The sequence below is a fragment of the Passer domesticus genome, chromosome 30, assembly GCF_036417665.1.
Source record: "Passer domesticus isolate bPasDom1 chromosome 30, bPasDom1.hap1, whole genome shotgun sequence".
In the NCBI taxonomy this organism is placed as follows: Eukaryota; Metazoa; Chordata; class Aves; order Passeriformes; family Passeridae; genus Passer; species Passer domesticus.
Window position 1 is genome coordinate 5165794 of NC_087503.1, and position 27316 is coordinate 5193109.

Sequence of the window (27316 nt, forward strand, 5' to 3'; positions counted from 1 at the left end):
AAAATAAGCTTTGGGGTTTAAAAGAGAAGGATTTGGGGGAAAAATAAGGATTTGGGATAAAAAAGGAGTATTTGGGATAAAAAAGGACAATGTAGGATTAAAAAAGGAGGATTTGGGCAGAGCTGAACTTACCTGGGGGAGTAAGGGCACAGGGGGGGTTTGGGGCAGAGTCAGAACCATTTTTGGGGCAGTTTTCTGGGATTTTGGGGTATTTCTATGAGATTGGGGGCAGTCCTGTGGGATTTGGGAGCAGTTTTATGGGATTTAGGGTGTTTTGGGGTGGTTTTGAGGGATTTTCAGGTGTTTTTATCAGATTTTGGGATGATCTGGAGGGACTTTACGGTGTTTATATGAAATTTTGGGTTGCTTCTATGGAATTTTGGAGCATTTCTATGGGATTTTGTGGCAGCTTGAAGGCATTTGAGGTGATTTAAGGTATTCAGGGGCAGTTTTTAATGATTTTGGTGTGGTTTGGAGGGATTTGGGGAGTTTGGGGGTATTTAGGGGTGGGTTTGAGGCGTTTTTTTTTGATTTTGGGGTATTTCAGGCCCGTTTTTTGGGATCCGGGGGTGTTTAGGTGGGGTTTGGGGTGCCGTAGGTCACCTTTTGGCGCAGGAGATCTTCCTGGCGCTGCTCTGGGTGATGCTGGAGCCCTGCAGGGCCTCGCGGGCGGCACCCGCCTGCACCTCGGTGTCCAACTGCAGCCAGGCGATGTCGCGGCGCCCGGGCACCAGCGCAGCTCCTGGAACCGGGACCCTGGGATGGGCACGGGGCCAGGAGAGCCCCAGACACCGGGAACGTTCCTGAGAAACCCGGGAATGTTCCTGAGAAACCTGGGAACTTTCCCCAGAAACCCAGGAATGTTCCCTGAGAAACCCGGGAATGTTCCCCAGAAACCCGGGAATGTTCCCTGAGAAACCTGGGAATGTTCCCTGAGAAACCCGGGAACGTTCCTGAGAAACCCGGGCATGTTCCCTGAGAAACCCAGGAACGTTCCTAAGAAACCCGGGAATGTTCCCTGAGAAACCCGGGAATGTTCCCCAGAAACCCGGGAATGTTCCCTGAGAAACCTGGGAATGTTCCTGAGAAACCCGGGAATGTTCCCTGAGAAACCCGGGAATGTTCCCTGAGAAACCTGGGAATGTTCCTGAGAAACCCGGGAATGTTCCCTGAGAAACCTGGGAATGTTCATGAGAAACCTGGGAATGTTCCTGAGAAACCCGGGAATGTTCCCTAAGAAACCCGGGAATGTTCCCTGAGAAACCTGGGAACGCTCCCCAGAAACCTGGGAATGTTCCCCAGACACCTGGGAATGTTCCCCAGAAACCCGGGAACGATCCCCAAAAAATCCGTGAGTGTTCCCCCCCAAATTGGGAAATGTTCCCCAAAAAATCCGGAAATGTTCTCAAAAACAATCCTGAAACATTCCCCCAAAAATTCAGAAATGGTCCCTCCAAAAATCCGGGAACACTCACGAAAAACGAGGAACTTTCCCCAGAAAATCCAGAAATATTCTTCCAAAAATCCCAAAATTCCCCCTTACAAGAAATCCAGAAGTCCCCTCCCCAAATTCAGAAATTGCCCCCTAAAAAATCCAGAGATTTGCCCCCCAAAAATCCAGAATTTCCTCCCCGCATCAAATCCTGCTATTTTCCCCCAAAACCCCAGAAATTCAACCCCAAAAACCCAGAAATTCCCTCCAAAAACCCCAGACATTCCCCCAGAATCCCACTCCTTTCCCAAAACAATCCAGCCCCAAGTCCCCCTCACCCCTCTCACCCCCAAGCCCCAAAATCCCCCAATGCCCAGAGCCCGTCCGGATTCCCCGGAATCCCCGGGATGCCGGGATTGCCCCGGATCTCACTGGGTGCAGAGCACGGAGAGCATCAGCTCCTCGGGCTCCTCAGGGAGCTGGGGCAGGAACAGGATGTGCTTCGGGGCTTTTCCCACAGCTGGGGAAACGGGAAAAAAACCCCAAAATTGGCAACAAATCTGCCCCAAACCTGCCCCAGTCAGGCCCAAAATCTGCCCAAAGTCACTCTGGATACACACCCAAAATCTGCCCAAAATCGTAAGAAAATCCTGAGAAAAAAACCACAAAAATGCCGAAAAAAAAAACCCCACCAAAACAAAACAAAAAAACAAAACAAAAAAAAACCCAGAAAAACCCAACACTAAAATCCCCACAAAATCCCCTCCTAAAAAAACCCCACAAAAGTTCCCCAAAAATCCTTAAAAAAACCCCCACAAAAATCGACCAAATCCAAACAAATCCCAAAAAGGACCAACAAAAATCTGCCCAAGATCCCACCAAAATTCCAAAAATCCCCTGAGAAATCTAACCAAAATTTCACTAAAATCTCCCTTAAAAAATCCCACCAACAACCCTCAACAAAATCCAATAAGAATCTCCTCAAAATTCTCACAAAAATCCTACCAAAACCCCCCAAAATGCCACCCAAAAATCCCCCCAAAATTCCTGCAAAAATTCCACAAAGAATCCTCAAAAATCCCCCAAAATTCACCTAAACCCCACAAAAATGATACAAAAATTGCCCCAAAATCCACCATAGAATCCTCCCAAAATCCCATGGAATCCACACAAAAAAATCCCTCCAAATCGCTCAAATTAGCCCACAAAAATTTCCCCAAAAACCCACAAAAGCCACCCCAAATCCACTCAAGAAATCCACACCAAAATCCCACCAAACCCCTCTCAAATCCCCCAAAGTGCCCCCAAGTCCCTTCAAATCCCACCCAAAGTCCAAGGAAATCCACCCAAAAATCCCCACAGGAACTTCCCTCAGAATCCCCGCAGAGCCCAACAGAATCTCCCCCAGCCCCCCCAACAATCCCCCCGGACCCCTCAAAGTGCCCCAGCTCCAGCAGAGCCTCCCTCCCCTGCGCTGCCCCTGCGCTCCGGCCCCGCTCTCTTTGGGGCCGGGGCCTCTCCCCCCTTGGCTCCGCGCTTGTCCCGCTCCCGCTCCCGCTCCACCAACGTTCCCTTCCCCTCGGCCGCGCTGGCCGAGCCCGGCCGGGCGTGCTGGATCCGCTGGGACGGCACATTCCCGCCCGGGGCATCGGGGCCATGCCAGGCCCTTGGGGCATCTCCAGCAGGGACTGCGGGCACTGCCCAGAGGCATTTGGGGCTTTGCCAGGGCTCTGCGGGGCTGCCCGGGGACCTGGGGCTGCCCGGGGATCTGGGGAGGCTCCAGAGGGATCTGGGGAGGCTCCAGGGGGATCTGGGGAGGCTCCAGAGGGATCTGGGGCTGCCCGGGGATCTGGGGAGGCTCCAGAGGGGATCTGGGGAGGCTCCAGAGGGGATCTGGGGAGGCTCCAGAGGGATCTGGGGAGGCTCCAGAGGGGACCTGGGGAGGCTCCAGGGGGATCTGGGGAGGCTCCAGAGAGATCTGGGGAGGCTCCAGAGGGGATCTGGGGAGGCTCCAGGGGGGATCTGGGGGGTGGTTCCAGGGGATTTGGGGTCGCTCCAGGGGGATTTGGGGATGGTTCAGGGGGTTTTGGGCTGTTCCCGAGGATTTTGGGGGGATCTGGGAGAGGTTCCAGAGGGGATTTGGGGCTTTCTGAGGGGTTTGGGGGAATTCTGAGGGGATCTGGGCAGGATTTGGGGCTTTCTGAGGGATTTGGGGAGGTTCCAGACAGGATTTGGGGCGGTCCCAAGAGCAATTAGGGACGTTTCTGAGGGATTTTGGCAAGTCCTAGAAGGAATTTGGGGAATTTCAGAGGGATTTGGGGGGAATTCAGAGGAATTTGGGAGGTTCAAACAAGGATTTGGTGTCGTTCCCAGGGGATTGGGCGTGGATTTCTGGCTGCATTTCCATTTCTTCCCTGGATTTCATGCTTTTGCCCAAAATGTCATGTTTTTTCAAGAATCTGTGGATTTGTCCCTGGGTTTGGGTCTCACTGTAGAGTAGAAGGGGAAGGTTTGGGAGATTCAGGGTGAATTCCGGGGGGTGTTCCTGGCTGGATTTGGTTGTTTTCCACGAGATTTTGGGTGGATTCCCAACTGAATTGTGGGGGTTTTTTCCCCCAGAATTTTAGGATTTTTTTCCAAAATTTGGGTATTTTATCCAAGATTCTGCTCTCACCATGAGTTTGTCCCAGAAGAGGAAGCTTAGGGGAGAGTTCTAGTGTGGATTTCAGGGATACTTGAGGCTGGATTTGGGGTTTTAACAGGAATTGTAGGGATTTTTTCAATCAGAATTTCAGGATTGTCCCCAAAATTTCAGGACTTCTCCTTGGATTCTCTCTGACCATGGGCTTGTCATAGAAGGGGAAGTTTTGGTGGATTTGGAGTGAATTCAGGTGGTTTCTGGTTTAATTTGGGGATATCTGAGGCTGGATTTTGGTTTTTTCCCAGGAATTTAGTTTTTTTCCCCCAAATTTGGGGATCTTTCCCTTACTTTGAGTTTTTCCCCCCAGAATTTCTGTCTCACCATGGGCTTGTCATAGAAGGGGAAGCTTTGGGGGTTCCTGGTTGGATTTTGGGAGTGTGTCAAATTAGATTTCAGGGATTCCTGATGGGGTTTGAGGGGAATTCTGGGTTGTTTTTTTTCCCTCAGGATTTTGGGTTTTTCCCAGAATTCCAGGATTTTCCCAGGATTTCTGTCTCACCATGGGCTTGTCGTAGCAGGGAAAGCTTTGGGGTGTTCAGGGTGAGTTTGGAGGGATTTCAAGTTGAGTTTTGGAGATATCTGAGGGCAGATTTGGGCGGTTTCCCCCAGAATTCCCGTTCTTTCCCAAGATGCCAGAACTGCCCCAGTCTCTGTCTCCCGTGGGCTGCCGTGGAAGGGGAAGCCCTGCAGGGAGCGCGGGGCGTTGGTGCCGCTGCTCATCTCCTCGGAGGGGACGAAGGCCTGGCCCCGCAGGCGGAGACTGCGCCGCACCAAAATGTCCAAAATCTGCCCAAAGGGCCAGAAAATGGCGCCCAGGGACTGCTCCAGCTCTGGGGACAGAGGGAACACAGTGACACTGGGGACACGGGACACCACAGTGACACTGGGGACAGCCACGCCAAAATGTCCAAACTCCACCCAGACTGGGAGAACACGGCCCAGAGGGACTGCTCCAGCTCTGGGGACACCGTGAGAATGGGGACAGCGACAGGGACAGCAGGGACAGGAACTGCTCCAGCTCTGGCAGCAACGGGGACAGGTGACAACGGGCACAGGGACAGCTCCAGCTCTGGGGACACAGGGACAGAGCGAGGGGACAGACACTGCTCAGCTCTGGGGACAGGGACAGGTGACAACACAGACAGACACTGCTCTAGCTCTGGGGACACAGGGACAGGTGACAACACAGACAGACACTGCTCCAGCTCTGGGGACACAGGGACAGGTGACAACACAGACAGACACTGCTCCAGCTCTGGGGACACAGGGACAGGTGACAACACAGACAGACACTGCTCCAGCTCTGGGGACACAGGGACAGGTGACAACACAGACAGACACTGCTCCAGCTCTGGGGACAGGGACAGGTGACAACAGAGACAGACACTGCTCCAGCTCTGGGGACACAGGGACAGGTGACAACACAGACAGACACTGCTCCAGCTCTGGGGACACAGGGACAGGTGACAACACAGACAGACACTGCTCCAGCTCTGGGGACACAGGGACAGGTGACAACACAGACAGACACTGCTCAGCTCTGGGGACACAGGGACAGGTGACAACACAGACAGACACTGCTCAGCTCTGGGGACAGGGACAGGTGACAACACAGACAGACACTGCTCCAGCTCTGGGGACAGGGACAGGTGACAACACAGACAGACACTGCTCCAGCTCTGGGGACACAGGGGACACAGGGACAGGTGCCAGCGGGAACAGGAACAGCTCCAGCTCTGGGGACACGGGGACAGCTGGCACAGGGACAGGTGACAATGGGGACAGAGAGCACTGCAGCTCTGGGGACACACAGGGCACAGCCTGAGCCCCTGGGGACACCCAGGGACACTCTCAGCCCCCCAGCGTCCTTCTGGCTCTTCTCCTCCAGGCTGTTGGTGCAGATGCTGTGGTCGGGCCGGGGGTCCTGCCCCGCCATGGCCGGGACCCCTCTGTGGGGACAGGGGGGCTTCAGGGGGCGCCAGGGGGGCTGCGACCCCTTCACCCCCTGGCACCCCCCTTCAGGTGCCCCCAGACCCCAAATCACCCCAGACCCACCTAAACCCCCCCAATTACCCTCAGAGCCCCCAGTTCCCCACAAAATTGACCCCAGACTCACCTGAAACCCCCCAAATCCCATCAGACTGCCCCAAATCCCCCTCAGACCCCTCAATCCCCCCCAGACCCCGGGAAATCCCCTCACACTCCCCCAAATTCCCCCCAGTTCCTCTCACAATCCCCAGAATCCCCTCAGACGCCTGCAATTCCCCTCAGATCCCCCTAAACCCACCTGAGAACGCTCCAGACCCTCTCGAGCTCCCCCAAAGCTCCCCAAAGCCCCCTCAGACCCACCAAAGCCCCCTCAGACCCCCTCACGCCCCCAAACCCCCCGCACAGCCCTGTTTCCCGTCCATCCCCCCAAATCCCCCGTTTCTCCTCAGGCCGCCCCAGGCCCGCCTCAGACCCGCCCCAAACCCCCCCGGTTTCCCCCGGCCCCCCCTCAGCTCCCTCCTGCCCCGCCCTCCCCTCACCATCTCCCGCCTCCGCCGCGCGCGCCGGCTCCCCCAGCCAATAGCGGCGCGCCCCGCCCCGCCCCAGCCAATGAGGGCGCGGCTCCCCTCAGCGCCGCCCGCCTCCCCGCGCCGCGGCAGCCAATGAGCAGCGAGCCCCTCCGGGCCGGGGCCGGGCCGGGGCCGGGCGGGTCCCGCGGGCGGCGCGGGCAGCGCGGGGGATCCGCGGCACGAACAAACTCCGCGCTTCGGGAAAGCTGCACCGCCGCTGGGTTTGTGACAGCGCCGCCGGGAGCCGCTCCCTGGGAGTGACACGCGTGCCTCCGGCAGCCCCAGAGCCCTTTCTGTCTCCCTCTCGAATGCGCGTGTGTGCAATGGCGCCGCGGGTTCGTACATATTCATTCCACGGATTTCGCCTGACGTTTGCTGCTCGTGTTTGTTATTAGCAGGGGTTCCTGGGTTGTTCTGCTCTGTTTTCCCGCAGCAGCCTCTCCGCTGTTGCAGAGTTCAGCCCCGTATCTGTGTCCCTGGCTGCAGCAGTTTCTCCGAGCAAAGGCTCGGTGCGAGAGCGGCGCTCGGAGCACACAGCTGTGTGTGCGGGCTGCAGCCTGCACCCCGAGATGTGCATTGCCCCTGCACCGAAATGGATTCCTGCTCTGCAACATCTACACTCTGTCCCACCGCCCCAACTCCTTCCCTGCCCACCCAAATCCCCTTTTCCCACCCAGAATCTTTCCCCATCCTGAATCCCCCAGTTCCCACCCCAGCCCCCCTTTTCTTCCCAGCATTGTACCCAGGGTCTCTCTGCAGACATTGCACCTGGAGCTGCCCCAAATAAACCCCAAATAACCCCAAACAAACCCCACTGTGCCTCGGGACTGGAGTGGGTTTGGGGGAGGTAGGAGTTGGGGGGGTCATAACTCCAAACGTTGGGCACTGGGGGAGGTTTGATCCTAAAATTTGGAGTTTGGGGCGGTTTGACACTCCAGGGTTTGGGATTTGGGGGGACTGACCTCAGAATTCAGGATCAGGGCAGTTGGACACCCCGGATGTTTCAAACCCCAGGATTTGGGGTCAGGGGGATTTAACCCCAGCGTTTGGGAACTGGGGAGTGTTTGACACCCCAGGATCTGGGATTTGGAGGGTTTGATCCTAAAATTTGGGGTTCGGGCTGGGGGGGGGGGAGGCTGAGATCCCAGAGTTTGCTTTTGGGGGTGTTTGATCCCCCCAGTGTTTGAACCCCCAGGATTTGGGGTCGGGGGCAGTTGACCCCAGGATTTGGGGTGTTTGACCCCCAATGTTTGACGCCCCCGGGTTTGGGGTCGGGGTTGAGATCGGAGCCATTCCCTGGAAACAGCGGCGGGATGGGGATGGGGAACAGGAATGGGATCGGGATGGGGAAGGGGAGAGACCGTGAGCCAGTCGCGGAGCCCAGTGTCAGGGAGAGACCCCGCCGCAGTCCCGGCACGGCCCCATGGCCACAACCGCGGCCCCTCCGCAGTGCCAGCCCCTGCCGCAGTGCCAGCCCCTCGGCAGGCGCTGAACGGAGCCTCCCTCAATGGCAGCCCGGCGCAGGCCGGAGCGGAGCCATGGCCAGAGCCTCCCCCATCGCCGGCCCGGCCCCTTCAATCCCTTTTCGGGGCGGCTGCTGCCGCTCGCAGCCCATTGCTGGCGGTTCCGAAGGGCTGCGGGGACCCTGCCCATGGCGGGGGTGTTGGGGTGGCCCCAGAGCCGGCCCGAGGGCCGAGCGGGGATCGAGAGCCCCAAAGCCGAGGGGCTCCTGGGGGTGCCCAGCTCCTGCCGCCCCCAGCCCAAAAGAGATGCTGGCCAATCAGAGCGCGCGGCGCTGGTGCCGATCCAGTTGCCGGGCGGGAGCTCGGCGCTTGGGCCCCGCCCGGCGATGTGCAGCCAATCAGCGCCCGGCGCGGCTGTGACTCATCGGTTGCCGGGCAGAGCCGCAGCGCCCAGCGCTCCCCGGCAGCGGAATTTGGGGAGGGGGGAGGTGACCCTGGGCATGGGGATGGGGCGTGCGGGGGCAGCCGGGGCCGCACTGGTGGCACTGGTGGTGCTGGCAGCGCCCCCGGCCGCGGGGGGAGCGGGGGGCGCGGGGAGAAGGGGGGTGGGGCCCCAAATTAAACCAAAGGGGGGTCGGGACCCCCAAACGGAGCAGGAGGGGCTGGAACCCCCAGACCCAAACACGGGGGAGGGGATTGGGGATGGGGGGAACGATGGGGAAGGGGCGGGAGCGCGGGGGAAAGAGGGGGATGGGAGCCCCAAACAGGATGAAGCCAACTTGGTGTGGCCGCCTTTAGACGTGGATGGAGCCAAAGGCAGCCAAAGGCAGCCAATGCTTTTCCAGCCCGTCTGATCCCAGTGTGTGCAACCCCGGTGTGTGCAACCCCAGCGTGTGCAACCCCAGTGTGAGCAACCCCAGTGTGTGCAACCCCAGTGTGAGCAACCCCAGTCTGTGCAACCCCAGCCTGTGCAACCCCAGCGTGTGCAACCCCAGCCTGTGCAACCCCGGTGTGTGCAACCCCAGTGTGTGCAACCCCAGTGTGTGCAACCCCAGTGTGTGCAACCCCGGCGTGTGCAACCCCAGTGTGTGCAACCCCAGTGTGTGCAACCCCAGTCTGTGCAACCCCAGCCTGTGCAACCCCAGCGTGTGCAACCCCAGCCTGTGCAACCCCGGTGTGTGCAACCCCGGCGTGTGCAACCCCAGCGTGTGCAACCCCAGTGTGTGCAACCCCAGCGTGTGCAACCCTAGTGTGTGCAACCCCGGTGTGTGCAACCCCAGCGTGTGCAACCCCAGTCCATGTAATCTCAACCCAGTTTATCCCAGTCTGTATCATCCTGATCTCTATGGTCCCATTCCATACGGTCCCAGTCCATATTTGATCCCAGTCCATGTTTGATCCCAGGCTGTGTGGTCCTGCACCCATACCCAGTGTCTGGAATTCCAATTCCCAGCTAAGAAAAACTGTTCTTGTCCTTGAATTTCCTTCCTATTCTATCAATAAATTAGATTACAATTCTAAATCAACAAAATATTATTAAAAAGAAATAAATTATAATTAAAATGAAATATTATAATTTTGACTCTTACTTACAATACTCCAATAATGAGTCAACCTAAATCAACAACTATTAGTATCCCATTATCCATAAATATAAATAAGCAAATAATATACCAGGAAATATTTGTTGAAAGTTTTAACTCAATAACTAATGTACTAGAGATAAAACTAACATACAATCTAACACTCCTTAGTAAAACAATTTGTATTACAAACATACTAAACACAAAACCCAGCACCACTAGAATTTCTCATACATTTATGAGCTGGATGGAGCTGGAGCAGCGCACGAAGCTCTTCCCGCACTCGGGGCACTCGCAGGGCTTCCCTCACCGGTGCCTCCGTTGGTGTCGGGTCAAGTGAGAGCTCTGGGAGAAGCTCTTCCCACACTGGGGACACTCGTAGGGCCTCTCCCCAGTGTGGATGCGCCGGTGTATAGAATCATAATAGTGTACAGAACTCTGTGTACGTGCCTGATAGCAGAAGCACACTGCCCTTGGGCAGCCAGCATGAGAAAGTTTGCCAACTGCATCCAAGAGAAAAGGATGTGAAATGTTATAAATGAGAAGCTTGACTAGGCCAATATTCAAGGAGCAATCAATTTATTAATTAATATGGTAAAGTATGAGCAATACAGCACTGGGTACAGTGGGGGAAATTTTCCCTCCAACTGCACGCCGATAGTTGGGGCTTACAGATATTTGTAGGGGTACTCATAAGCTTTCTCAGCAGTTTCTGTTCCCAATTTTTATGTCACAATTCTATACACTATTGTGATTTAGTTTTTCTCAGGATGTATCCCAGAAAAGAGTATCCCCGTATGGTGGGGTCCAGCTTCCGAAAGAAGAAAGAAGTCTCCCAGCTGGTGAGGTCCAGATTCCAGATGTGGGTCCACATTTAATTGCAAGGACTGTAAATCTCATAACAGTGATGTCCAGCTTCCCTTTGTTGAAACTATCAGTCCTTGATAGAGTTGATGTTCATCTTCCTTTCTCAAGCTGCTTTTCACTGTTTTGTTAAGGTGTCGAGATAAGCATGTTTCCTTTTGATATATTCTAAAGCTACAGTTCCAAAGATCCTTACTACAAGCAATATTCTAAAATGATACTTCAAAAGGTTATTATTGCAAAACTCATTTTAGCTAGAAGCAGAAAGTTCCTGTCAAGCAGCAACATCCTTAAAGCTTTAATTTGAATGGTCCTAAATCAACTGAAGAATTATAAAGGTTAATTGCGAACAAAGGATAGGTTCAAAGGCCTTCTTCCATGCTTTACTTCCTCAGTTATTTATTAGAATTGTCTATGTAACTGTCCCATGATCAGTTTCCACACATATCCCAATCACAGATACACAGGTTGCCTGTATGTACCTGACACAAAACATAGCTTTGTATTTCACAACATAAAAACTAGGTAAGAAAAAACAATGTTATTATTATAAATAGAAATGAATATAATAAATATATACATAGTTAAATAATAACACAAAATAATTTGATACAGAATAAAATAAAATAAAAAATTGCAGCAACATTTTTGCATGTTTTAGGATGTCAGTCCCAGGTGGGCCATGTCAGACATGGTGAGGCTGGGGTGAGCAGCAGGCTGTACAAACAGGGTCAGCCCAAAAGGGGCTTGTTCTTCTCCATGCCCAGACCTCCTAAGGAGACATTCAGCATCAAGATCACTTCAGGAATGTTTCTATCACCTCTTTTCTGAACTGATAAATAGAAAACCACCCATATGATTAAATCCAAACATCATGTGTTTGGTGCACTTCGACATTTTCCTCCTTAACAGAACTCCAAACTGACTCCAATCACTGCACAAGCCCTGGAGACTTGAAGACAATTGAAGGGAGACAAAGAGCTCCTGAGGGCTTTCTGTGTTTTAATCAGCCCCACAGTGGATTTGGGGCTGGGTCCAGGAGCCTCAGGCACTGAGGGAAGGATGAAGAAGCTGCTCAAGGAGTCAGCAGCAAAACTCCAAGTGCCTTGGAGCATGGCTGGGCCCCAGTGAGGGCAGAGAGAGCCAAAGGCTCCCCAGGGACTGGTGTGAGCAGATCCTTGAGGCCAGGAGTGCGGGGAGCCCAAGGCTCTGGGCAGGGAACTGCAATGCTGAGCAAGGCCTGGGCTGGCTGGGGGAAGCAGAAAGGCCAAGCCCTGAGCCCAGCCTGGGCCAGCAGGGCCTGTCCCTCACGGGTGGCTCGGGGCTCTCTGTGGGGCAGGGGGATGTGAGGGGCAGCAAGGACAAATGCCATAAACCTGCAGCCCCTGCCAGCCTGGCCAGTGAGGCCGAGGGAGAGCCAAAGTGCAGCCCCTGCCAGGAAAGTTCTTGCTGTGGGGCCTCCAGAGGCGCTGCCCGAGCCCAGGGCACAAAGGCCTGGGTGCCTGTGGCCCTGCCAGCCCTGCCCAGCCCTCGGCCATCTGTCCTGCAGGCTGTGCCCCCTGTGCGTGCTGCTCCTGTGCCCTGGCCGGCTGCACTTGCCCATCTCGCTGTGCCCCAGCATTTCTCAGCCAGCGTTTCTGTGCCCTCCCTGGGCTCCCTGCACCCAGCGCTGCCGGCTCCTGGCACACAGAGCCGGCCATGGCCCAGCCTCACGCTGCCACACCTCGAGCACCACAATTCTACCCTGGCAGGGACTTTGCTTTCTCCTCAGCTCCAGCCTGAACCTTCCAAGCTGCACTTTGGGGATGTTTCCTGAAATTCCCACTCCCAAGGAAAGCTCTGTCTCCCGCTGCTCACAAATAGAGAAGGGCTGGTGAGAGAAGTGCTGGTCAGAGGCTGTTTGGGGTACAGTGACCATGAAGACCATGAAATTATTGAGTTTTTAAATATTCCATGAAAGAAGGAGGGGCATCAATAAATCTTCTACACTGGACTTTTAAGGGCAGACTTTGGCCTATTGAGGAGGCAGATTTGGGGAGTACCAAATCAGGAACTGATTCTTTTAAGGGAAACAGCCCTTAAAAACACAGGGTTCCAGGAAGGATGGACACACTTCAGCAAAGAAACCTTGATGGAGCAAGAGTAGGCTGTCCCTTTGTGCAGAAAGATGACCCAGAGGGGGAAATGACTGGCCTGGCTGGGCATGGAGCTTTTGCAGGAATTTAGTGGTTAAAAAGAGGGTGCAGCACCTTTGGACATAGGGGTAGGTAAATCAAGAAATGTTTAAGGATGTTGTTAGGTTGTGCAGAGAGAAAAAATTAGAGAGGTGAAAGATCAATTAGGACTTAACTTGGATACTTCTGTGAAGGATAATTATTATGTATTTATAAGCACATTAATGGCAAAAGGAGGGGTAAGGATAACCTGCATTTCTTATTGTGAGGGATATGGTTACCAAAGATGAAGAATGGGCAGAGGTACTTCACCCCTTCTTTGCCTCAGTTTTCAACAATAAGACAGGCCATCCTCAGGACAAGTGTTCTCCTGAGCTGGTAGATGGGCACAGGGAGCAGCCCCTGGAATCCAGGAGGAAGCAGCTGGGGACCTGCTGAGCCACTCAGATGCTCACAGGTGTCTCTGGGAATAGATGGGATCCATCCCAGGGGGATGAGGGAGCTGGTGGATGAGCTCCCCAAGCTGCTCTCCATCATTTACCATCAGTCCTGGCTCAGCAGGGAGGTCCCAGAGGAGTGGAGGTGCCAGTGTGAGCCCATCCCCAAGAAGGGCTGGAAGGAGGATCTGGGGAACTCCAGGCCTGTCAGCCTGACCTGGGTGCCTGGCAAGGTTATGGAACAGATCACCCTGAGAGCCATCACAGGGCACCCACAGGATGGCCGAGGGATCAGAGCCAGCCAGGGTGGATTTCAATATCTGCACTGATGATCTGGGTGAGGGAATTGAGTCTAGCATCAGCAAATTTGCAGATGACACCAAGCTGGGTGTGACTGTGGATCTGCTGGAGGGGAGGAGGGCTCTGCACAGGGCCATGGACAGGCTGGATCCAGGGCCCAAATCCAACAAGGTGAGGTTTAACAAGTCCAAGTGCCGGGTCCTGCACTTTGGCCACAACAACCCCTGCAGCACTACAGGCTGGGGACAGAGTGGCTGGACAGCAGCCAGGCAGAAAGGGACCTGCAGGGACTGATGGACAGCAGGCTGGACATGAGGCAGCAGTGTGCCCAGGTGGCCAAGAAGGCCAGTGGCTCCTGGCCTGGATCAGGAATGGTGTGGCCAGCAGGAGCAGGGCAGTGATTCTACCCATGGTGCCAAGTCAGGAACTGAAATGGGGAGTAGAGCCAGAGAGGAAAGGGCAAACAGGGATGGGCTGTTTGCAGAGGAGGGGACAGGGATGGGTAATAGGAAGAAATTTGTACTGCTAGGAGTAAAGAAGAAAAAGTGAAGCAAAGGAAATCCTGAGGGCCGTTTGGGGGTGGCTGCCAGGCTGCCCTGCTCTGAGCAACAGAGCAGTGTGCAGTGGCACAGGAAACTCCCAGCTGATGGGAACAAAGTTTCTGGCTGACTGCAGAGGCCAGGACAAAGCTGAGTGGTTTCCCTGGTGTCCCCCAGCCCTTGCTGGCCCCAGGGGCTGATGGCATTTGTGCTCCCTCAGGTTCATGTCCCCACAGCAGCAGCATGGGGTTGCTCCTGCCTACTCTGTGCAATGCAAACAGGGGCTCCTGAGCCAGTGCTGCCGTGTCTGTGCCTGCAAGGATGCGGCACCTGTGTGAGCTGGGGGAGAGGCCAGGGCTGCAGAGGGGGGATGTTGTTGGCAGCTCCATGAGGACGCTCTGGGACGCTGCCCTGGGCTGTGCAGCGCACTGGGGATGGATCAGCCCCTGCTCTGCTGCTCCTTCCCATCTCCCCCAGGGCCCTTGCAGAGCCCCAGCCCTGCTGTTTGCCCCCAGCCTGCCCACGGCCAGCCTGGGGCTGCTCACCCTGGGGCTTTTCTGTGCTGAGCATTGGCCTGGCCGTGTTCTTGAGAGAGCCTGGGCAAGGAGCCTGCAGCCCCCAGGCCCTGGCCTGAGGCGTCAGCGCTGCCCCAGCAGTGCCCATGGCCTGTCCCTGCTGCAGCCCCGGCACTGCCACCCCCAGGACTGTGCCCGGCCCCGAGAGCACTCAGGCCCTGCAGCAACACCAGGGCCACCAGGGCAGTGGGGCAGGGCCACGGCAGCAGCACTGGCAACACCAAGTGCTGCTGCTGTTGCTGCTGGGCACAGCTGCTGTGCCAGCACTGATCTGCCCCCAGCTCTGCACACAGACATTGCTGCTGCAGCTCCAGAGAAGGCAACAAAAGGGCATCTCTGCAGAAAACTCTGCTGGGAGATCTTTTATTTCCTTTATAGCCACCAGGAATGCAGCCTGTCATTGACACAGTCTGTGTCAATGCCACAGGGGAGATGGAGAGAAACAAAATGTGAAATGGCACAGACAATGACATTTATTTGTAGTCAATGTGAAAAATATAAAACAAAGGAAAAAATCCCAACAACTATACCAATAAGAAGTATCAAAGATGACTTTTATTACAAGTGATTTGCAGACACTGGCCAGCAGTTTAATGTTTGTGAAAGCATCCAGTCATCAGTCTCCACACTGCAGCCTTGAGCTCCTGGTTCCTCAGGCTGTAGATGAGGGGGTTCAGGGCTGGAGGCACCACCGAGTACAGAACTGACAGGGCCAGATCCAGGCATGGGGAGGACATGGAGGGGGACTTCAGGTGAGCAAACCTGACAGTGCTGAAGAACAGAGAGACCACAGCCAGGTGAGGGAGGCAGGTGGAAAAGGCTTTGTGCCATCCCTGCTCAGAGGGGATCGTCAGCACAGCCCTGAAGATCTGCACATAGGAAAAAACAATGAACACAAAACAGCCAAGTCCTAAACAGGCACTAATAGCAATGAGCCCAAGTTCCTTAAGGTTTGAGTGTGAACAGGAGAGTTTGAGGATCTGGGGGATTTCACAGAAGAACTGGCCCAGAACATTGCCATGGCACAGGGGCAGGGAAAATGTATTGGCCGTGTGCAGCAGAGCAGTGAGAAAGGCACTGGCCCAGGCAGCTGCTGCCATGTGGGCACAAGCTCTGCTGCCCAGGAGGGTCCCGTAGTGCAGGGGTTTGCAGATGGACACGTAGCGGTCGTAGCACATGATGGTCAGGAGGAAATACTCTGCTGAGATGAAGAACAGAAATGAAAAGAGCTGTGCAGCACATCCTGTGTAGGAGATGGTGGTGGTGTCCCAGAGGGAATTGTGCATGGCTTTGGGGACAGTGGTGCAGATGGAGCCCAGGTCGCTGAGGGCCAGGTTGAGCAGGAAGAAGAACATGGGCGTGTGCAGGTGCTGGCCGCAGGCTACGGCGCTGATGATGAGGCCGTTGGCCAGGAGGGCAGCCAGGGAGATGCCCAGCAAGAGGCAGAAGTGCAGGAGCTGCAGCTGCCGCGTGTCTGCCAATGCCAGCAGGAGGAAGTGGCTGATGGAGCTGCTGTTGGACATTTTGGTGCCTTGGCATGGGGATCTGTAAAAAAATTAATCATAGAATAGTTGCATTAGGAGAGGATTTTAAATATCCCAGCACGGGCTGGGGACACTTTCCCCCCACTGCCTGCCCAGGGCTCTGCTGCCTGGAGCTGTCCCTGCCAGCAGCTGGTCCCTGTGCCCAGGGCTGGGCCCTGCCAGTGCTGCCAGAGCCCAGCCCAGCCCTGGGGGCTCAGCTCTGCCCTGCAGACCCCTCCCAGCTCTGGCACTGCCCAGGGGCAGCTCTGGCTCTGCAGGCTCTGATGGCAACATCAGAGCAACCCTGAGCAGGCTGGAAAATCGACACTGATGCTGCCTTTAAAGTGAACTGTGGTGATTGCTGTCACTGCCTGGTTTGTTCAGATTTGAGAAAATTGTTTTTATTTTTCTTCACCTGAACTGAGATTAACATCTATATGGAATTTCCGATCCAGGCAACCAACAGCAGTAGATTTAAAAAGCAGGATTTTCCCTTTTATCCAGCCCCTGACTAGCTGTGTTAGCTGTATAATCCACTTGTAGATGTTCGGCAGTTAAATGTTATGCTGGGAGCAATCCTGACCAATGCAGCATCCTCACCACACAAGGAGAACACTTCCAAGCCTTACCAGCTGTCTCCTTCCCCCCAGATCTTGTCCCCCAGTGCTGGGAGCAGCTCCCCGGGCCGGCTGAGAGCTGTCCCTGGCAGGCAGCAGAGTCCCTGCCCCAGCACAGCGCCCTGGGCTGCAGGAGCCTGCTCTGCAGGACAGCCCTGGGCACCCCTGGCTGCTCTGCACAAGAGACAATCAGAGAATGTACTCATAGAGTCTGCAGGCATTGGGATGTTCCAGCTTTAGGAGATGGCTCCAGGAGCTGCAGCTGCATTGTCCTGCAGCCAGAGGTTCCTGTGCCAAGGGCTGGCAGTGATTCTGCCCCAGGCACTTCTCAGCTCCTTCCCAGCTCTGACTGATTGAAGCTCTCTGTGCCTCTGGGCTGTGCCCGCGCTGGCTGCAGGCAGTGCCTCAGCCCTGTTGGGCTGCCACAAGAGCTGCTCCTCAAGAGAAATGTGCTTTTGAAGCTCTTCTTGCTTACCAGGAGCTGCCTCTGTGGCAGGAGCCCAGCCCAGCTCAGCAGCACAGACACAGCACAAGGACTTTAATGACCTTAATTGCTTTGTGAGCCACTCAGGAGCAGGAGGTGGAGCTTCCTTGTTCCGGAGTGACCCATTATAAGAGACCTCTGGGGAGCGCGGCGACCCGGAGTGCGGTGAACAGGAGCAGGCAAACAGGGTCACAGCAGTTCGCGCAGGCAGGGCAAGCAGGCAGGGCTGCAGGTTCCAGCTAGTTTGGTGAAGTATTGTTTTATTGGTTGATTGATCTTGGGCTTTCTCCTAAGCAATGGTTTTAACCCGGTCAAAATCCGTGGTTGGTACAAGTGTATATGACCAAGTAGAGCCCTCCAAAATGGATGTGTCCGTACAGACCCATTCCTGCCCGGAGTGTTTGAGCTTATCAGTGGCTTCAGGGGATGTTATGGAGAAGGCCTGCCTGAGGTGTGAACAAGTGAATGACTTCCTTTCGCTAGTGGCTGAGCTTAGGGAAGAAGTTGAAAGGTTAAGGAGTATCAGGGATAGTGAAAAGGAAATAGACTGGTGGAGTTCAGCCCTTACATCTTTAAGGGAGGCCCACCAGGAGTCAGAGGGCTCATGTGTCTTTCACTCTCAGGCAATAGAGGGGCACCTGGTAGATGAAGGGGAGTGGAAATGGGTCCCTGCTCGGGGTGGTAATAACAAAAAACCCCTCCTGCCCCCCATCCCCTAGCCAGGTGCCACTTCAGAATAGGTATGAGGCACTGGATCTAGACAGCCAGAGAGATGATTTAGAGGAAAATCATCTACCCAGTGAGCCTCCCAATTATGACTTGCCTAAAAAGAGGATTACCACCTCTAATGTCAAGAAAAAAAGAAGGGTAATCGTGATGGGTGATTCCCTTCTGAGGGGGACAGAGGGCCCCGTATGTCGACCTGACCCATCCCACAGGGAGGTCTGCTGCCTCCCTGGGGCCCAGGTACGAAACATCACTGAGAAACTTCCTAGGCTGATTCAGTCCTCTGATTATTACCCACTGCTGATACTCCAAGCTGGCAGTGATGAGATTGAAAAGAGGAGTGTCAAGGTGATTAAAAGGGAGTTTAGGGCACTGGGTCAAGTGGTTGATAGGACAGGTGCACAGGTAGTGTTCTGCTCAGTCCCTTTGGTGGCAGAGAAAAATAATGAAAGGAATAGGAAAACTCATATCATTAACAAATGGCTCAAGGGTTGGTGTTATCGGCAAAATTTTGGATTCTTTGATCATGGAGCAACCTTTATGGCACCTGCTCTATTGGAATCAGATGGGGTACATCTCTCTGTTAAGGGTAGGAGGTTTTTAGCTCATGAACTGGCAGACCTTATTGAGAGGGCTTTAAACTAGGTTTGAAGGGGGAAGGGGATGTTTGGAAGCAGGCCCAGGGGTGGTAAGACTGTGTTAGGGGAGAAATCAGCAGCCCAGCTGAGATGCATGTATACCAATGCACGCAGCATGGGTAACAAACAAGAAGAGCTGGAGGCCATGGTGCATCAGCAGGACTATGATGTAGTTGCCATCACAGAAACGTGGTGGGATGACTCACATAGTTGGAGCACTGCACTGGATGGCTACAAGCTCTTCAGAAAAGACAGAAAAGGGAGAAGAGGTGGAGGGGTGGCCCTTTATATTAGGGAGGTTTTGGATGTCACAGGTATTGAGACTAATGATGATGAAGTTGAGTCCCTATGGGTAAAAATTAAGAGGAAGGCCAACAAGGCTGACATCCTACTGGGAGTCTGCTATCGTCCACCCAACCAGGATGAAGAGGTGGACAACTTATTCTATAAACAACTGAACAAAGTCTCAGGATCATCAGCCCTTGTTCTTGTAGGTGACTTCAACCTACCAGACATCTGCTGGGAACTCAATACAGCAAAAAAACAGCAATCTAGAAGGTTTTTAGAATGTGTGGAGGATAACTTTTTGTCACAACTGGTGGGCAAACCCACCAGGGGAGGGGCTATGTTAGACCTATTGTTTACAAATAGAGATGGACTGGTAGGTGATGTGGAGGTTGTAGGCCGCTTGGGGCATAGTGATCATGAAACTATAGAATTCGCAATAATTGGTGAAATAAGGAGGAATATCAATAAGATCTCTACACTGGACTTCCGGAGGGCAGATTTTGGCCTATTTAAAAGACTTGTCCAGAGAATTCCTTGGGAAACAGCCTTTAAAAACAAAGGAGTCCAGGAGAGATGGGTGTGCTTCAAAGCAGAGATCTTGAGGGCACAAGAACAGACTGTCCCTGTGTGCCAAAAGATGAGTAGACGAGGCAAACGTCCAGTCTGGATGAGTAATGAGGTTTTGAAGGAACTTAGAAATAAGAAAAAGATGTATCATCTTTTTAAGGAGGGAGTGATTTCTGAGGAATTATTTAAGGGTGCTGCCAGGGCATGTAGAAAAAAAATTAGGGAGGCCAAAGCTCAGTTTGAACTCAACTTGGCAACTTCTGTTAAAAATAATAAAAAAAGTTTTTACAAATATATTAATGGTAAAAGGAAGGGTATAACCAACCTCGGTTCCTTATTGGATGGAGCAGGCAAACTAGTTACTAAAGATGCGGAAAAGGCGGAAGTGCTTAATGTTTTCTTCACCTCAGTCTTTAGTGGTAAGACAGCTTATCCTCATGACAACTGTCCTCAAGGGTTGGTAGGTGGTGCCAGGGATCAGAATGGTCCTCTTATTATCCAAGAGGAGGCAGTCAGAGAACTGCTGGGACACTTGGATATTTAAAAATCAATGGGACCAGATGGGATTCACCCTAGGGTGATGAGGGAGCTGGCAGATGAGGTTGCCAAGCCGCTCTCCATCATTTACCAGGAGTCGTGGCTCACTGGCGAGGTTCCAGATGATTGGAAACTGGCCAATGTGACACCTGTTTACAAAAAAGGTGGTAAGGAGGATCCTGGCAATTACAGGCCAGTTAGCCTGACCTCAGTACCAGGTAAGATGGAACAGTTCACACTGAGTGCTATCACACAGCACTTACAGCATGGCCAGGGTATCAGAGCCAGTCATCAGGGGTTACGAAGGGTAGGCCATGTGTGACCAGCCTGGTCTCCTTCTGTGACCAGCTGACCCGCCTGGTGGACGCAGGAAAGGCTGTGCATGTGGTCTATTTAGACTTCAGCAAGGCCTTTGATACTGTCTTCCACAGCACACTCCTGGAGAAGCTGGCAGCCCACGGCTTGGACAGGAGCACTCTTGGCTGGGTTAGGAACTGGCTGGATGGCCGGGCCAGAGAGTGATGGTGAACGGTGCTGCATCCAGCTGGCGGCCAGTCACCATTGCTGTCCCTCAGGGCTCTGTGCTGGGACCAGTCCTATTTCATATTTTTATAGACAACATGGATGAGGGCATCGAGTCCTTCATTAGTAAATTTGCAGCTGACACTAAGCTGGGAGCTTGTGTTGATCTCCTGGAAGGAAGGAGGGCTCTGCAGAGAGACTTGGATCAGTTGGATGGATGGGAAGAGTCCAGCAGCATGAAGTTTAATAAGTCTAAGTGCCGAGTTCTACGTTTTGGCCACAAAAATCCCCTACAATGTAACAAGCTGGGGACAGTGTGGCTGGACAGTGTTCAGGCAGAAAGGGACCTGGGGGTGCTGGTTGACAGCTGGTTGAATATGAGCCAGCAATGTGCCTTGGTGGCCAAGAAGGCCAATGGCATCCCGGCCTGCAGTAGGAATTGTGTGGCCAGCAGGAGCAGGGAGGTCATTCTTGCCCTGTACTCAGCCCTGGTGAGGCCGCACCTTGAGTACTGTGTCCAGTTCTGGGCCCCTCAGTTTAGGAAGGATGTTGAGATGCTTGAGCACGTCCAGAGGAGGGCAACAAGGCTGGTGAGGGGCTTGGAACACAAGCCCTATGAGGAATGTTTGAAGGAACTGGGGTTGTTTAGCCTGGAGAAACGGAGGCTTAGAGGTGACCTTATTGCTCTCTACAACTTCCTGAAGGGAGGTTGTAGACAGGTGGGGGTCAGTCTCTTCCACCGGGCAGCGACTGACAGAACAAGAGGACACAGTCTCAAGATACGTCAGGGAAGGTACAGGTCGGATATTAGGAAAAAAAAGTTAACCAAAAGAATAATAAAGTACTGGAATGTTCTTCCCAGGGAGGTGGTGGAATCAGTATCTTTGGATGTGTTTTAAAAATGGTGGAATATGGCATTTGGTGCTATAGTCTAATTGAGGTGTTGGGGCATAGGTTGGACTTGATGATCCTAGACATGTCTTCCAACCTCATTATTCTGTGGTTCTCTGAAAACCTTGAAAATTATCAGTGGGCTCTGGAAAACTTTTTAAAAAAATCAGAAATGGATGTAGCTCTGTGAATTTTCAGGCACAGCTCTTTGGATCTGGAGGAAATATTTGCTTTGCATCAGCTAAGACATAGACAGACACACAGCAAATGGAGCACTGAACATCACAGACTGGGCTAGTGTTTTCCCCAGAAGAACTGACAGAAGATCACAATGAAACACTACAGTGCCCCTGAACAATCCAATTGTCCAGGGAAACTCAGCAGCTGATGGTGTTGTGGTGCTACTGCCAATCCCTTCCATGAGCAAATCATTTCAGGACTGACTAACAGCCTCTGCCTTCTCACAGACACCAAGTGTTGCAGCAGTGCTCCAGGTGCTGCTGCCAACAGCCCCTGCAGGGAGGAGCACAGCCCCCAGTGCATGTGGGCTTTGGCTCCCTGTGGCACACAAGCCCCCCAGGGCACAGGTCTCTGGGGCAGGAGAGGGGCAGCAGCGCTGCCAGGGCTCGGGGGGTGGCAGGTGTGCTTGGGCGGGCACTCTGCCACACCTGCTGATGGCAGCGCTGCCCAGGCCCCAGGGCTCAGAGCAGCATTGGTGCCCTGGGCCCACACGTTCCCTGTGCCTGTCACAGCCGCGGGTTTAGGATGGCCAGCAGCCGGGACGTGTCCCAAGGAAGCCGTGCCAGCTTCCGTGGAAGGCCCTGTGCCCTTGCCAGCGCGGCTGCCTCGGCAGCCCTGGGGGCTCCTTCTGCTGCCCTGAGCCTGCAGAGCAGGGCAGCATTTGCTGATGGGCTGAGCCCTTCCTAAAGATCCTGTCGGGCTGCCTTAGACACTTGGGGCCAGGGATTCCTTCCAACCGGGGCCACTTTGGGTGGGCTGGGGGTGGCCCCAGGGCAGGTGGCAGTGTGTGCAAGGGCCCTTTGTGACACGCTGCAGCACGGTCACCGTGGCATGGAATGGAGGAGTGTGTCCTTTGTGACACGTGGTGACATAGGAGCTGGTGGTGACAAGAACACTCCACAGCGCTCGGAGCAGGCGACGGGACAGGACGGGACAGAGCGGTGCTGTGAGGAGCCCCCACACAGTGCACTCGTTCCTGTCTGACCTGGAGCTGTTCTGAGGTGTTGTTCCTGCAGCTGACCTCGAGGCCAGACTGTGGGACTTGCTGACCTGAGTAATTGACCAGGAATCTCCTGTCATTGTGGCAGGAGCGCCCAAGACTAGAGTGCAGGACTTGCTGTCCTGCAGCTACCCTGAGACCTCTCTGTCTCAGAAATCTTCAAGGCACAACTGAAATTGCTGACTTGGCAATATCCTGAGGCATCTCTCTAGAAGGTGCCTTCAAGGCTGGAAGGTAGAATGGCAGGCAGATTTTTCAGCCTGTTCAAATGCTTCCGGGGGAAAAATAAGAAAGGCCCTGGAGCTGCTGCAGGAGAGCAACTTGAAGAGCCAGAGCAGATCCAGACACTGCAGGACGGTGAGTGGCAGAGCTGGGCCGTAGGACTGGAGCCTGCAGCCAACCTGGCCCCATTCCGTCGCATCCCATCCCATCCCATCCCATCCCATCCCATCCCATCCCATCCCATCCCATCCCATCCCATCCCATCCCATCCCATCCCATCCCATCCCATCCCATCCCATTCCCTGGGGACATGCCCATGGACAGGACGGAAGAGGGCCCAGGCAGACACCCCGCAGTGGCCGTGCTCCATCCCCCTGGGGCATCCCGGGGCTGTCCCTGCCTGGGGAGCGCAGGGCTGGGCTGTGTTCTCCGGCCTCTCCCGCAGCCCCTCAGCTCTGGCTGTGCTCGCTCTTTGCCAGATGCAGCCGTGGAGCGCACACAAGAGCAGCAATCCAGCCGTGGCCGCTTCCACAGAACAGCGCAGGTACCTGCAGCCATGCCCACCTGGGCTGGGCCTGCTGTCCCTGCTCAGCCAAGCACTACACTTGGAGCATTCCTGGCTTCCCTGTCCTTTATTCTTTGGCAGATGTTCCGAAAATTCCCGCACATTCGGCGTAGAAAGACCAACACCACAGCAGCTGAGGGCCCAGCTGAGCCTGACTCGGGGCTGACCCAGCTCCAAGCAGAGCCTGATGTCAGCCCAGATTCAGCTGGGCTCTCGCAAGACTTGGACACTTCAGGGACTGAAACCTGGCCACAGGCTCTTCCCACATCAGTGACTGAGGATGCAGTCATAACAAACACTGACAATGAAGAGATTGAGGCCTTGAAAAATACTGGAGCCATGCCCACTCCCCGTGAGATTTGTGCTTCCACTGTGGATTTTTTCCTGGAGAGTGCTGTTCCTTATCAGCAGCAGGTAAGCAGCCTGGGGCCAGGACTGGAGGCCTCCCAGGGCCGTGTGTCCCCTCAAGCCTCGGTCACTGGGCCCCCTCAGCCTTTGAGGCCAGTAGATCGTGACGGGAAAGGAGGCACTTCTTGGGGGGAAACTGGGAAGTTGCTCCCATAGACAGCGCTCCAGGTCTTCCCCATGCCTCCTCCAGGTGCCAGCCATGGTGAAGAACATCCACCAGAATCTCATGTCCCACGTCACTGTGGATGCCAGGCTGCACAGTGACATTGTGAGGCTGGCTGAGGAACACCCTGCAGACGTGGCGCTGACCCTCCTGCACTGTGCCCCAACGTGTGACAGGTACGGGGCCCACGTGCCTTGAGAGCTCAGGGCTCACCAGCCTTTAGGGCCCGTGGCCCATCACAGCCTGTCCAATGGGCTCTGCCAGACAGGTAGAGAGCTCCAGGACCCTCGGGCCTCTCTCTTTGCCCAGCCTGCTGCCAATGCTCCCTTCCTGCCCCTCAGGGCACCGGGGCTCAGTCACCTGTGCCCCCACAGCTGCACAGGGCATGGTACTGTGACTGAGATTCCCCTGACACAGAGCCCTGATCCCACAGAGCTGCTGCAATGATGTGGAGAGCCATAGGCTCATCACAACCAACAATGGAGAAGGTGCTGGCAACACTGCTCTGTGTGATGGAGGATTGGCCTGTGCACAGCACATGCACCTCCGATGGGGACAACAAGGATGTTTTTGCCCTGGCTGTGAGTTTCTGGAACTGGCCTTTGCTTGCCACCCGGTTGCCTCTCCAGCAGCTCTCCATCCTCTCCCTGCCTCAGTCGCTGGGATGAAACTTGGTCTAGGGGCAGACTCAGGGGGCACTAGGCCCACTGCTCCCCCTGCATCTGCCCTTGGGCCCTGCCCCATGGACACCAGGGCACTGAGCGCTGTCTTGGGCTGCTTCTTCTGCAGGCAACTCTGGTGATCTGGGTCATTGTGCCTAAATGCCATGAGGCCATGATCCTTCATTCCTCCCGCCTGTTTGTGGCTCTGCTCTTCCATGTTGTCATCACCACACAGCAGCAGATGCCACCAGAGGAAGTTGAAAACTTCTGGAGAGCGTGCCAGGAGGAACACCGCCTTCCCAGCAAGCCCAGCAGGTCCCAGTCCTCCTGCCCTTCCCCTGCCCGTGTGACCTGGGCTTTGCTCTGCACACAGGTTTGCAGTGCAGGCCATGAAGGCTCTGCTCTGCCGACTGGAGTGTGACCAGGAGGTGATGGCTATGGAGCGTAAGTGTGGCTGGGACACGCTGCTGTGTGCTCACACCCAGCACTATGCCGTGGGTCTGCTGGCCAGGTGAGACCCCCTTCTCCTCCACACTGCCCCCAGCATTTGTGCCCTGTGCCCAGGTGCCCCACACAGTCCCTGTGGTCATGGGCCAGAGGGCCTTGTCACCAAGGGACGGCCAAGGAGACTGGAAAAGGCTGGGAGAGGAGGGTGCCCAGAAGGGGCCACCTCCCACAGCGCTCACATCCTCTCCAGGGATGCTGGGCAAAGACCAGACCTCTGTGAGTCAGTCCTGGGCAAGGTTTGGTCCCCCCACCTCAGGCTCTTGGTGTCTTTTTTCCCCTTCCAGAGAGATGCGCCGTGTCTCCCTCTCCTTGTGTTCTGGGATTGCTCTGTGCCTGCTTGGGCTGCTCAGCAGGGAGGAGCCACACTGGGATCTGCCCGGCCTGGCGTTCCTTGTGGAGGTGAGCCTGAAGGCCAGCGCTGCCTAGCTGAGCTGCCTCCCAGCTCTCTGCCCTCTCGTAGCCGCAGCTGCCTGGGACGGTGCCCGTGGCCTGTGCTGCTGCCTGGGCCCAGCCCTGTGTGGTTCCGGGCTGCTGCTGGCCGGGTGCCCTGTCACTGCCCTGTGCCTTTCAGGTCCTCGAGTGGCTGGACTTGAGGGAATGTGCTGACAGCATCCTGGAGATCATGTCAAGGCACCTGAGGAACGAGTGCAGGGAGAGGCGTCGCCTGGCGCTCAGAGGCCTCGTGGTGCTCAGCAAGGATCCCTCGATGGTGAGAAGGGGCAGCGGCTGAAGCTGCGTTGGGGAAAGCAGCCCCATGGGCTGGCAGGGCTTCAGCAGCTGAGACAGCTGCTCCCAGCTCTCCTGCCTCACCTGCCCCACTGCTTTGGGGCAGGCCTTTGGCCTGTGGGCCCTGCAGCAGCAGGGTGGGGTTGCAGTGTCAGGGTGGTGCTGGCGCTGCAGCCGTCCATGGCTTCCCAGCACAGCCTTGTGTTCCACACAGGCCAGGAGAATGGGCACTCTGTCTCCAAGCCTTCTGGAGCTGCTGGGTGATGCAGACGGAGAGCTGGTCAGCATGACGCTCTCTGTGTTCACTAATTTGCTCAAGAGCAAAGACATGCTGGTATCCAGCACCACTGCCCCGAAGCTGGCTGAGGCTCTCCTGCTGCTCTTCGACCACGTAAGGATTTGTATCCCCAGCCTCGAGCACTGGGTGCTGCCCTGAAACTTTGTGCACTGTGGATTTTTGTACTCTTCAGGTGGGCCTGGAGTAGATGGCGCTGAGTTTTTTTCTTTCATTCAGGACAACAGCCATGTGCAGCTGCTCTCCCTTGACCTCTTCTTCAAGGTGATGGATTTGGTAGCAGAGGAGGGAAAAAAGCCTCTTAAGTCAGTGGTGTGCCAGAGCCTTCCTGCACTCTTCTTCCACTGCCACGATGAGAATCAGCGTGTGGCCGAGGTGAGGACTCGTGGGCTGCTGGTGTCCCCCTGACAGGGGGCTGGGCTGCCGGCTGCCCTGCTCACATCCCGAGCTGCAGCCTCCTCCAGGCTGTGGCACAGGGATGTGAGTCCTGTGCCCTGGGCTGTGGGGCTATCTCTGGGTCTCTGCTGCTCTCCAGGCTTCTCGGGAAACGCTGCATTGTGCGGCCGGGTTCCTGAAGAGGAGGGATCTCAAAGAGCTGGTGGAGGCAGAGAAGCTGTTGGCGTTTGCCGAGGTGCTGGTAAGAACAGCCTTAAGAACCGGCGGGGCTGCGGGGCGGCCCCGCGGCTCCCCGGGCAGCAGCCGGCCCTCTGCCCCCTGCGGAGCCCGGCGCCAGCGGCTGCTGGCCGCACCTCAGGGCTGTGCGGGCAGGGGAGGCCGGGGCTGGGCGCAGGGAGCGCCCGCCACAGGGGCTGAGCCCGCGCCAAGCCTTCCCTGCTGCCGCTCTCTGCAGCTGGCAGAGGACACGAGCCGAGTGGCCGAGCAGCTGCGCCGGGCCCTGCGCTACCTGGAGAGCCCCCAGGAGCCCCTGCGAGAGGCGGCCATCAGGTTCATGGGTGAGCCCCGAGGCCGGGCTCCCTCCCCGGCCCGCCGCAGCTCGGCCCCAGCCCCGCCCGCTGCCCCGGCAGTGCCATCTGGGCCCGGCGCCGTGGAGCCCCGCCTGGCCCGGGCGCTGCTGCCGCCCTCTGGCAGCCGTGCCCTTGGGCGGCAGC

At 55.4% G+C, this 27316-nt stretch overlaps 1 protein-coding gene, 1 long non-coding RNA gene and 1 pseudogene across 2 annotated transcripts; all 3 read right to left on the reverse strand.

Annotated features, from left to right (window-relative positions):
• The window catches only part of LOC135287593 (zinc finger protein 883-like), a 142610-nt pseudogene that overhangs the window by 34109 nt on the left and 81185 nt on the right, over positions 1–27316 (reverse strand).
• On the reverse strand, positions 600–6069 carry LOC135287545 (U1 small nuclear ribonucleoprotein A-like). The gene is made up of 6 exons (XM_064400838.1): positions 5983–6069; positions 4807–4955; positions 4633–4648; positions 2911–3052; positions 1865–1952; positions 600–756 (listed from the first exon to the last, which is right to left on the reverse strand). The coding sequence occupies exons 1-6, from the start codon at positions 6067–6069 to the stop codon at positions 600–602; spliced, it is 639 nt and encodes a 212-aa protein (XP_064256908.1).
• LOC135287681 (uncharacterized) lies at positions 19704–20417 on the reverse strand. The gene is made up of 2 exons (XR_010351244.1): positions 20270–20417; positions 19704–20155 (listed from the first exon to the last, which is right to left on the reverse strand). It is a non-coding gene; the product is annotated as an uncharacterized LOC135287681 (long non-coding RNA).